The sequence below is a fragment of the Molothrus aeneus genome, chromosome 3, assembly GCF_037042795.1.
Source record: "Molothrus aeneus isolate 106 chromosome 3, BPBGC_Maene_1.0, whole genome shotgun sequence".
Lineage (NCBI taxonomy): Eukaryota > Metazoa > Chordata > Aves > Passeriformes > Icteridae > Molothrus > Molothrus aeneus.
Window position 1 is genome coordinate 26,313,081 of NC_089648.1, and position 12,148 is coordinate 26,325,228.

Here is a 12,148-nt window from a genome sequence, read left to right on the forward strand (position 1 = left end):
GAAACCTCATTATGGATTCATTTTGAATTTTCAGAACTTAAGGTCTCACCAAATTCGGCTGTATCTGGATTTTAATTTGTCAGAGTTAATGTGATAGAGTGAGAGATGGGCGTGTTTGCTTGTGGCAGTAACCTGATGTTCCATTGGAGAAAAAAAGCCTTTGCATACTGTCCACATGCCCCCCAAAAGAAAACCTCTGAGAGGGAGCTTAGAGTCTTGTATCAAGACTAAGCACTGGTTCTATTGGTTATTTTCCATTGGTATTGTCCCTGAAGTCACGCACATTACAAGAATGATTTGTGAGTTTTTTTGCTCTGTTTTCCTATGCTTGTGTAGTAGCAATTTATATACTTGCTTCAGCCCAAATCTGTTTTCATATTCACAGGCTAATAGAATTACCAATGACTATATTGATAATCTTGGGGCTATTTTTATATGTTGAATCCTTTTAAAAGTCTACACTGCTTAATACTACAAGCATCATACAAATGCACAATGATATTAAGAAATACAATAAGGTGAGATCTGTGCGTAAGTAATTTTTATTTATGCCCCTGAAATTGTGTGCAAACACTGATAGGACACAATACTCATTAGATTTATGTGTAGTAAGAGTGCTAGCTCAGTAATAAAATTTTAAGCTTGAGATAGTGATACTACCTCACTGTTTTCTCTATGTATTTACTTATCTGGTTTCACTGTTACAAAGCTTATTAGAAACTGAGAAATACTAAGAGTGTATAGCACATGCAGCCTGATATCTTGTTTGTATTTCCACCTTTTACTTAGCATGTTTAATTGCATTGTTTGCTACTGCCACTGGTATGGTTTGATTCCTTTTGCTTCTTACATTCCTCCAATTTGTCTTTTGGTTTGGTTCATTATAAGACTACACAATAACGTGGATAACACTATTCCCAAGGTGAAGTGCCACAACAGCTAGTAGGGCATGGTATCTCCAAGATCCTGTAGTGTGCCTGTGCCTTACAACTCATAATAGTATTGTGCTGAGACTTCATTATGTTTTTGTGAGAGACTTGTTTTTTTCCTTGGTTTCATTAGTTGTTCTCTCTCCTGAGACAGAACATTGCATCTTCATCCAGAGCAGATGACATATACTCACTGTAAGCAGTAAACAGCAGAGTGATAAAATGCTTGCTTTGTCTTTTTAATGTTTAACTGCAATGTGTAAATATACTATGTAGTGATTTTACTTCCCTGCTGATAAGCCATCTATGTCCCTGCTAATGTAAGAAGAAGGAGCCTTTAACAGAGCCATCCTGTCGTGGAGTTTGACTGTTAATAGGTTTGCTTGTTTAATTAATACTGAGCGGTATCTTACCATGTTGAGAAGTGTGACTTTGTTCTGGGATGAAATACAGCTGGTCTCTGAGCCTTGGTCTTCTTGACCACTGTTCTTCTGCTGCAAGGGGGGCCGTACAGTGCTTTAGAAGGTCTTTCATTTTGAAAGTTTGTAGTGATTTAAAAATTATTCTGTATGTTTAAAATAGCATAGATTGTTCAATGTGCTTGCTTCCGGGACTGGAAGAATATTTTTAATAGAGTAACTTCGGGAAGGAAGATGATGTAGTCTCACCCCTCTGCACATTGCAGCCCAAAGAAACTCACTCATGAGCCTATGCATCAAACCCACAGCTTCTGTTTGTACACTACCATTGCTTTCCAGATGTTATCCTGCCTTGCTGAAAAGGCTTTAATGACTACAGAATTTACTGTTCTTACAAGGTAGTTGCTGCAAAGATTATTTTCCTTGATAGTTACGTGAATACATTTACTTAGAAATTTCCATTTGACTGATTTCAGCTTCCAATGAATTCTTAGATTCTGTGTATCTTTTCTTTTACATCAAAGACTCACAATGAGAGACTTCATGTAGATGCTTGCAGGCTGGGGCAAAACAATTTCTTTGCTGCTTCTTGGTTAAAGCAAATAAACTGAGCTTATCAAGCCTCTGATGAAATACATTTTTCTAGCCTTCACTTCATCATGCATAACCATTTTCTGAACCATATCCCATTTTTAGTCATCTTCTGGAATCAAAGAGCAAGAACTAGAAACAGGATTGTAACAAATGTCTTGCTGATGCTCTGATCAAGAATAGCCATGTCTTCCAGTTCCTACCTGATTACATTTCTGTGTATGGATGCTAAGGGTTGTTTGACCTTTTAACTGCATTGTTGCTCAGGAATTTGATGTCTTTTTTAATACTATTGCACTCCATGATGTAACTTCCCATCTTGCTAGTGTGATATGTATTCCTTATGCCCAAGTGATTGATTCTATATCCTGTTGTGTTGATACAGGCATTGTTCATATGAGGCCTGTTCACAGGAAGTACAGAGCAGCAGGCATCACTGGCCAATTCCATTGCTAACCACTCCTTTGAATTAAGACTTATTTTTTAACAGTGCATCCATCCACTGTTACGTTTTTGTCCCAGCAAAATTTTGATCAGTCTGTGTTTTAGCCTCAAATACCTGAATCATAAAGGCATTTCCTCCCAGTTAGGAGGTCAGCATGCCTAAGAGCAGATTATGTTCTGACCAGTATTTGTTTTGCCCACACCAGTAACAAGAAAATCAAAGATATAGAGTAGGGATGTAAAATAGTAAAGGGTGAAGACAAATTCCCTTCATTATGAATCTTGATCTGCCTTTGCTAGTCAAAGTTTGTACCTGCAGAATATCGTGGAATGCTTGTTCTACCAGGTCAAATTGTAGCAGCAGCCATGAGCAGACTTCACTCTAGCAGTTGATATAGTTGGGCTACATTTTGGTAACTACCATCCCCGCCCCCCAAGGAAAAACCAACCAATCAAACGAGAAACCAAAATCAAAAATGCTCACCCTGATGTTTGTTAGTACCAAATGGAACTGCCATTTTAGCACATTCCTGTAGATATGCACTACACAGTCTTGGCAATAGAGTTCTAATTATTCCAAGTGAAGGATCTCTTACTCAGCTGTGAATTCTTCTTTACGTTGTATTTGCAGTTGCTCTTGTGTCTTTCTGAAGTAGTTTGGATTCCTCAGGAGCTTGCAGGTCACATTCACAAACCCGTTTTTAGGATTTTTTACATTCAGCTGTTGTGTACATGTATGTACACATATGTGCTTCCAGTGGATTAATTGCTAGCCATATCAAGTGAATTAAAATTGTGTTGGTATCAGACTTCACAAAAACATTTAAAGCAGAAAAGTAAGTTTTTCATTAATATAAAAGAAATAAATTATATCATCTTCACAATTTAGATAAAATGGGTGTAGTGAAGGATGGTATTAAAAGCTATGCTGGCAGCAAGTGGTAGCTTGTGTCATTGCCAAATCTGTCTTGTAACCTCTGTGTGACCCAATTCTGCTGAATTCCAGCGGTCTGTGCAAGTACGTCTTCTCTAGGTATAAGAATAGTAGCAGCAGTTCCACTACCTAGAACAAGAATGTACGAGGCTATCAGCTGTCTTGCCTGGGGGCATGAGATGATTGCCAGCTGGGGTTAAGAAAAAGTGTTTCCTTCCTGTGAGGCATTACATAATTATCTGTGTATGTTAAGTGTGTGCTGGGGTTTTTGTCTGAAATTCATTATATAAGCCAGTGCTATAAGGAGATGCCAGATTAAGAAAACAGCTTGGGCATATGTATTACAGCAATTCTGTTTTCTCCTGGTTTTAATACTGTCCAAAATAAAATGAGATTTAGTTTATGTTTCACCTTGTTAGCTTTGCAATGCTTTGCTTTTAACACTGTCCTGCCAGCTTTGTGACGCAGATTTGACTGCAGCTGAGGAATATTGTTAATCCTCTCATCTCCTTGTGGGGAATCAAACTTGAGCCAAATGAAATGTTTTGTGCTACGGTGTTTTCTTTTATTACTGCACGTACAAAGCAAGTGAAAATGCTGCCTGCCAGGATCTTGCCAGAGTGATACTGATTCTCTACTTTTATGAGATGCCAATAAAATAGGAGTTATTCTTTTTCATCTTGCAGCTTACTCTTCACCAAAGTAAAACTGGAATGGATACATAAAGGACCTGAAGAGGCTCTGGTGACATGCAGACATATGTTGCAGATGTGGCAGATGGTATACAGTGTTTTACAGCACAGGTAGGCTTTCTCCACTGTAGCAAGTTCAGATTTGTAATTGGTAACGTGGTTATCCTTTTTAATTTTCTAGATACTTGAGTTATTTTGCAAGAAGGGTGATAAACAGTACTGTTTTAAAGATAAGTAATATTTCTAGCAGATAAAAAAAAAAGGGGGGAAGATATTAATGGCCATTATTAAAAAAAAAAATTTAAAACAACAAAACCAAAACCTCAGTGTTTTAATACTGAAGAAGCAATTTGAACCACAGGTTTCTGAACCAAATGCCTAAACATCTCTATCCATATTTGGGTGTCCAGATTTTCTTTCTCCCCAATAGTGCTGAGCTTTCATCAGCTATTGTTCACAGTCTGCAGTAGTTGGCACCACCCAGGAATGTGTGGGGGTGACACAGTCCTGAATTGAGTAAGCCAAGGAAAGGCACAGTGCCAAACTCATATGCTGTAGTTGCACACTGGTAGCACAGCCTGGTGCTAACTGGGCAAGGAAAGAAAGGAAGGATGTAGCATCTTTCACCCTTCCCTTGTCCTAGTAAATCTGCATTCACCCAATGCTATGTTCCCTGTTTCCTCCCTTTCATCTGCTGCCCCACTGAAAGGTAAAGTTGAAAAAGTGTGGAAGATACTGAGTTGGGTTTTCTTCCTTCCTACACCCTTAGGATATTGCCCTAGTCAAGGTATCAGTGTACAGTGTCTTGGGAATATTATACCAAGATCCCTTGCCCATAATGTCCACAGGGGTTGTGTTTGATGGGAAGGACAGCATGCTTGATGGCAGCAATCAAGACAGCAGGGTGATGTAGCTTGAGTTGTTCCCCAGTTTCTGTATGCATTGCATAAGTTTTATAAACACCAGAAGTATATGTACAGAATGGTGCATGTCTATGTACAAGTTGTCCTTGAGGGGTTCTTAGTAATTCTTGTTGGTTTAGCTAATGAGCAGCAAACCAAACACAAAAAATCAAGATATTTACATAGCAGCAGTAGTCTTTTACAGACTTGAATCATTGATTTCCTTAGGCCTTAGTATCTTTAGCTAAGGTTTCAATCCTGTACCTCTCACATGAGTAATCTTTCTACCCATGAGTAGTCCTCATGAAGCTGATCAAATCCACACTGAACAGTTATGACTGAGGAATATTCACTCTTGCAAGGGGGGGCTGCAAGCCTGAGACTGTAGAGAGTACATTGGAAAACAGACAAATAACTAGTTCAGCCATTTGGACTGCATTTGGATCCCAAGCTGTGCTTTGGCTCTTATACTTAAAAACCCAAGATGTGATAGCTTTAGAGGCTTTTGATAAGCTTTAGCCATAGAATCTTAAACAAAACAAATTGCTTTTGCTTTTAAAAACTCTGGTATGTATTTCACTGCTATTCCAGCAGGGCTTTTTTTTTTTCTTTTTTCAAAAAGCACATAATAAAGTATTTTTATTAGAAAATGCTACTGGAAAGGTAACAAGAATCAACTTGGTACCTGCAGTTTTAGACTGGATTCAGTGACCCAGGAAGCCCCTTGTGTTTAGCAAATTGCAGCAGTATCAGCTAACAAATATGTAAAGTATTCTGGGTAGGGCTGGCAGAGGAACTTAAGGGGAATTCTTATCAGTGAGACTTGGACAAAGGCATTTTTAGGGCCTCTTGCAAAAGAGAAGGTTGCATTTACACAAAGTTGAGAGCTATTGCACCCAGTACTCCTTACTGGTTCAATCAATAGATAATTGCCTACACAATTAAATGGCACTTCAGTTCCATTTGTCTGGCCTGTTTGCTGGCTTTGCAATCTTACTGTGACTGACAGACCAAAAAGTCTCTCAGGGCCCAGTATTTTATCCCCAGCAGCTATTCATATGGCCTGTTCAAGTCCCCTGTCTTCTTTCTGACAAACTGGTCCCTCTGCAGTCTCACAACCAAGTGTCCCACTCAGCATTTTTGTCACCAATTTGTCCATTGTCTCAACTACTTTTCAAAAACATGGGCAGTAGATGTCCTGCTGTCCTACTGGCAACCTTTCCAGTGCTGTATGTAGAAAGCAAATCATCTGGCTCCTATCCCTTCCATGGTGCATCAAAAAGCTTTCCTGGCTGAAGGCTTTGTACTGCAGCTTTTAAAGGGTAGTTCATTTTCAGCCCTTCTCTGGGATAACAGAGCCATTGGGAGTGGCTGTTTTGCACAATGCATTACACTGGGTTTTCACCCTGGGATTTTCCCATCTCTTCCCCTGTTCTTACAGTAGGAGTACAGTGTATTATCAGTGTATCAGTGTTTCAGCATGTGCCTGAACAGTGATTCCATGGGAGTGCTGCTGCATTAAGGTAGCACTTGACTCATGGCAGTAATATATGGAAGTGCAGCTGCCTTATTCCTGTATACACAGGAGTAAGACTGAGCTCTCCATACAGTTCCACCAGCAGCCTCTGGCCAGGGCACTTTCATTTACGTCAGTCCTGTCTAGGTAAGGCTGAGGCATAGGACAGATAATTTAATTTTCCTTTCTCTCTGTCACTATGTGATAGGCTCAAATGAATTATCAGTGTGGAAACCAGTATGGATGACAAGGGAGGCCCATTCAAGGACAGAGTGGTGCAGTCCAGTGCCCAAGAATTCAGAGTGCATTAACAGAAACCATTATGCTTGATCCCAAAGCCCAAGTAAAAAGTTATTTAGCTACTGTAAATATGATTGCTATTATGATGAATGATAGTAAGTGGCTTTCAGCCTTAGGTTGTTAGCTGGGAAGGACTAGACTTGGTTTGTCTTTTGCTGCTGTTTTCTGTGATAACAGAATAATTGTGTTTAAAACCAAACAGCAGTCCCCAGCTGATTCTTCTGCTAGATCAATGCAAATTGAAAGGAATTCTGTGCAATCCGTACCAAAAGACTCCTCAGACTGAAAGATGGGGGCATCCACACCAATCATGTCTCTCTGACAACTTGCTTCCTGGAAGGAGTATTGTCCAAAGGCTGAGCTGCAGGCTTGGAAGTGTGCCAGAAAAAGTAGTCAGGGCAGTCACTTTTCCTTTTGGTATTTCATCCCTTAATGGATGATGAGAGGAGATATCATCACCACTGATCCTTGGGGGATGGCAGACTATGTGGTGACAGGAAGGCTCAAGAGATCTGTGTTAAGTGACTTTTTGTTAGCCACATGATTTTTTTTTTTTGGTGTGTTTTTCTTTGTAAGGCCTCTCCTGTGAGGACAGAAGTCCAGTAGAAGAACAGACCAGAGTTTCATAAGCAGACCTGTTTCATAAAGCAGTGCTATCTGGTAGTTTTTATCTTCCTCCTCTTTTTGAACAGAACAAAGGAGGAAGGGGAGAAAATAAGCCCTTTGAAATGAAAATATGAAGAAATTAGCACCCAGGTGGAAGGTGGTAATTGGTCTTTTTCAAAAGGATCAGCACAGTAGACCTGTGAACAAATTATTCTGCAGAAAAGCCCAAGAGATGGTGGTTCTTGCTGGGTCTGGGTCTGCTAGTGGGCCTCCTCTGCTCTGACTTCTAGCTGCCAACATGTTTCTTGTCCATTGGTTTGTAAAGACTCCCTATAGCCAAATAAACTAAATACCAGTGCGTGCCCTGGAGCCCCTGCTGGGCAGTCTCTGAGCTTCCTGTCCAGTGGCAGTGGGCCAGATGTTAATACATTCAATAAGCTGATTTCTCACAACTGAAAACCTTGATTTTTCACTTCCCATGGCAGCTAAACTATTGCCTGCTTTGAGGGGAATGTTTCTCCTCTGAGAGATGTCCAGGTTACACAGTTTTGTTTCTTTACAGTGGCTCTGAGAAAGGAAGTAGTGTGACTGAAACACCAGTAATCAAAAAGCATAATGGACTGCATCTCACTCTGCCAGATGCTCATGACACTGATTCTGGTAAGGAAATAAGATTTGTGCTTTCCTGTTCTAAACACATGCTTTTGTGAGAAATGAATATTTCATTGTCTTTGGAGAGGGTGGTGGGCCTGTGCACATCCAAGTTGCTGGTCAGGAGGTCCAGGTCTGCCTCCATGGCCAGCTCTGCTGTAAAATATGTCCCTGTGGTTTGCCTGTACCTTGGCTTCCCCATGCATAACACAGAGAGGAGTTCCTGCTTTCTTTCACAAAGCTCTCTGAGATGTATAATTCTCTCCTTCTTTCTATTTTTTATTCCTTCCATCCCTCGGCCTGCCTCCTCATTTAATTCTTTGTAGATGTCCTGATCAAGCCAGCTGCTATTGTTGGTTTTGGAAAGCCGAGGGAGAGTGTCAATTCCTATTAGATGGTGATTTGCTTTGGGATTTGTGCATAAGCCTTGTGATGCTTTATTGTATGGTAAATACATATTCACAGTACCAGATAAGAGTCAGATGGAAGTAACTGAGACATCAAAGCTGATCTTGGCAGTAAAGGGGAAAAGAAATTTTCAGAGAGCGCTGCTGACTTGTGATTTTTGTTGTAAGTCTCGTGATACTTGGTACTACTTTAAAACCCTAGCTCAAAATCAGATGATAATGTGAGAAACTTGCCTTTTGATTTGGAGGGTTTTTTAGGGAATCAAATGCCTATGCTTGTGGATGTAGGTGAAACACTTGCAAAGAGAGTGAACCTCAAACTCAAAAAATGGACAAAAAATAAAAGCTAACACATAAATCTCATGGATCTCTAGGGAATTAGGGTTTGTCTGAGTCTTAATTGTGCTGTATGCCATGGTGCTGCCTGCCAGAAAGGGCAAATTAATGTAAAGTACAAGATTTGAATCAGCTTTTCATGCACCTAAAGTGATTTGCACTGAATGCAGTTTGGTTTTAGCCAAGAAATATATTCCTCCTCCACTCTGAGAATCCAGGTTTCCATGCTAACGTGGTTGCCCCCACAATGAATGCAAGAAAGGAGCTGGTACTGAAATTACACCACCCACCTAAGTGTGGGGCTGGCACTGGCTGGTTTCAGCAGGGCTCTGTGGCTCCCTTCTCTGCAGGCTCTGAGTGCTGCTGTTCTCCATCTGCAGGAGGGAAGCACCTGGCTCTGCTCTCCCTGCTGGGAGCCTCTTTGAAGAGAGTAGTGGGTGAGATTGGAGGGTACAGCTCTACTCCCTCTTGCCCTTGTGCTCCTCCAGAGCTGGGGCTGGGGCTGCCTGCTTGGAAGGAGGGAGGAGGTCTGATATTTCTGCATGGCTGTGGAGCAGGCAGCGCTGTCTGCTGTGCAATCCCCCGGGAGCATGCAGCAGCATCGCTGCGCAGGCGCTCTGCCATCTCTGGGCTCATCACTGAGGAGTGGCACTCACTGTGGCCAGCTTTGACACTGGCCTCTCCCTCAGCTAGACCACAATTAGATTATTTGCTGTGCCAGAATTTTAGGTTTGCTGCCAGAAAGGTTAATTCCTCTTTATTTTCTTCATCTTCTCCTAACTGAAGCAGTGTTCCTAACTAAATTCACTGATATCAGTCAGCTGCCTTGCCATTTCATTCTTTCTCTGATTCAGTCTTATCTTATAATGCTTTTGCCTGAAGTGATTTAGGCTTGGGAGTTCCGTGTTTCTTATAAGCTTAGTAAATCTAATGAGCTACATTTCTATTTTGATAGCAATTTTCACATAAATGCAAAATATTAAACTTGGTCTTTTTGGTCTTAAAACATCCTAGAACAGTGATTTAAAATTATTTGGATAGATTTTGTAGGGCTTATGTGCAGAGCTCATCACAACAAAATCAGTTTGTTATTTCATGAGTTATTTCCAAAATGTTCGGAGGGTTTTATTGTAAAATGTGAAGTTTATATTCTGTCTGGTAGAGCTGTTAAATAGAGAAAGAGACTGCACTAAAATAACAAATTGATATGATATCTTCATATGCCAAATTTGCATGTATTTTGAGGCATGACATTAAAGTTCTGTGAGACAGGTTTTGTGGGGAGGTTTTTTTAGCATGTTTCTTTAGGAGGAGATAGCTTATAATGAGACATTCAGATAATTTTTTTAATGTCGCTTCAAGTTTTTCCATCTCCCCTCACCACCCTGGGGCCAGAGTCCTGCCAGTGTGACACATGCTTATCTCCCCTCTCAGGACAGAGTTAGAGGTAAACAGTGTTAGAGGTAAACTTTTGTGGCTGCAGTAGCCATCAGCCCACCCCCAGGGGCACCACATTGCTTGCCTGAGATTCAGAGATGTGGCTGAGCCCCTTTCAGTCCAGAAGGACCAGGCTGGCTAAAACTTTCTCTTACAGAGTTTATTTGGTTTGACAAGCTTTAAGGAGAACTGCTGTGAGCATCCCAGCAGAGATGGGCGAGAACAGAGGTGGGAAAAGTGGAGGATGGGCTGGTTTGGAGAGAGCCTGATCGTCTGGCATGTACGTGTCCAGAGCAAGGAGTGTATCTGTGTCAGAGGCCAAGCAGGGATGGCATGGTCTCTGCCTAAAATATTCTGCTTCCTCTTGTAGGCTGGGAAAGAAGGAAAAGAGAATAAACATCAAAGGATTGGAATGCCAAGGGATATTAAATGAAAAGAGCCTCCATGTAAATTGCTAAGTAACTTGGGTCTCATTTGTCCAGCTGTGCAGATGCCCACTGCACTGGGCAGGATCAGTCCCAAATTCCCCTCTTGGCAACTACTGGGCTAGCGAAGATGAGATGAGGAGCAGCTAACTTGGGTTTCTTTGAGAGCAACTGTGCTGTTGTATTCCTGGGAAGTCTGCTTTGTGAGGGAAGGATGCTTAAGTAGATTCTAACGGGATCTACTTAGGCAGTGTGTGAACCTCTCCAAAATGCACAAAGGTGATTTAGTTTTCTTGGATTGATTTGCAAGGAAAAGAGGATTTCCCTGAGCTCTGTGAGGATGTGAATAATACACCAGCCTATCTGCCCACCCTGTGCAAACAGCCCAGCATTACATTTGGATGCTTGCAAGAAACACAGCTCCACAAGCTTCTCTGGGAGAGGGCAGCCTTGGCAGGAAAATGTGGTACTGAAAGTTGCATTCAAAACATGCTAATATAAGAATCTCCTTAGGCTGACTGCACAATCCACAAAGTTCATGTAATTTTTTCCAGGTTTGCCAATCTAGAAGGCAAGAAGTCTGCCGTAGCTTCAAAGCTCTGCTAATAACATCACTAGCTGTTCATGTGTCCATTTTCTTGTCTCTGCAGTGCACAGAAGCTCTCTGTATTTTAGATGGCTGGGGATAAATGCTTGGTAGTTTTGCCTGTGTCAAATGGCTCTAGTCTGACTTAAATTTCTGGGAGTTTAAGGGAAATTCTCACTAGTGGAGATAGGGATGGGGGAGAGGAGTGTGAGTGGGCAAGGCAGGGGAAGAATCTCATGCAGTGAAACAGGCTGAAGGTGGATCAGTTAAATAAACTGGTAAATACAATAAATTCTTCCTGCAAAGCTGAATGGCTTTTGCCTATACCCTTAAAGCTGTAATTGCTACATTACTGCACTGTCATCTCTTGGAACATTAGATCAGGAATGTCTTTGCAATTATGTAGGAATTTAAGAAATGCATCTGGGAAGAGCACATTTGCATTTTCCAAGGGAGCCGTGGGAGGCGCCTGCTGCAGGGCTGTTTTGAAGTCCTCCTGCTTTAAATGAATGACATTAGTTAGCGATGAGATAATAGGACAAATATTTCCCATTGCAGTTCTGAGCCTGGGGTTGCATTTGTGGTCTCTCCCAAGCCCTGACACGCTCACCTCGGGTTAAGTAGAAGCTGCAGCCATGTCCTGCCAGGTGAGCAGTCTCCCCCTGTGCCTGCCGGGTGGCTGGGTCCCTGCTCAGCATCCAGAGATGGCCAGGAGATCGTGCCTGGGGATCACAGGGTGATGTGTTGGTCTGCTGGTGAGGAGGTGTGGCTTGGCAGCCCTCTCTCTCTTGAGCACACTCCAGCTGGAAAAGCATGCTGTCCCTCTCAGAGAGACCATTAAGTGCATGTGCCCTGTGGCTGCGGGAGAGAAAAAGCGGGATTTTAACTTGAGGATCTTGTGGTTTATGAGGTCAGCCTGTAAGGGTAGATTCAAGAGTAATGCTAATCAACACAAGTGCTTCAGTCACAGCAG

General features: G+C 41.7%; 1 protein-coding gene across 1 annotated transcript in view; it reads left to right on the plus strand.

Annotated features, from left to right (window-relative positions):
• TTC7A (tetratricopeptide repeat domain 7A) overlaps window positions 1-12,148 on the plus strand; it is a 171,475-nt gene that overhangs the window by 106,628 nt on the left and 52,699 nt on the right. The window contains exons 16-17 of the mRNA XM_066546525.1: window positions 4,004-4,120; window positions 7,896-7,993. Coding sequence (XP_066402622.1) covers window positions 4,004-4,120; window positions 7,896-7,993 — 215 coding nt within the window. The remainder of the gene's footprint in view (window positions 1-4,003; window positions 4,121-7,895; window positions 7,994-12,148) is intronic.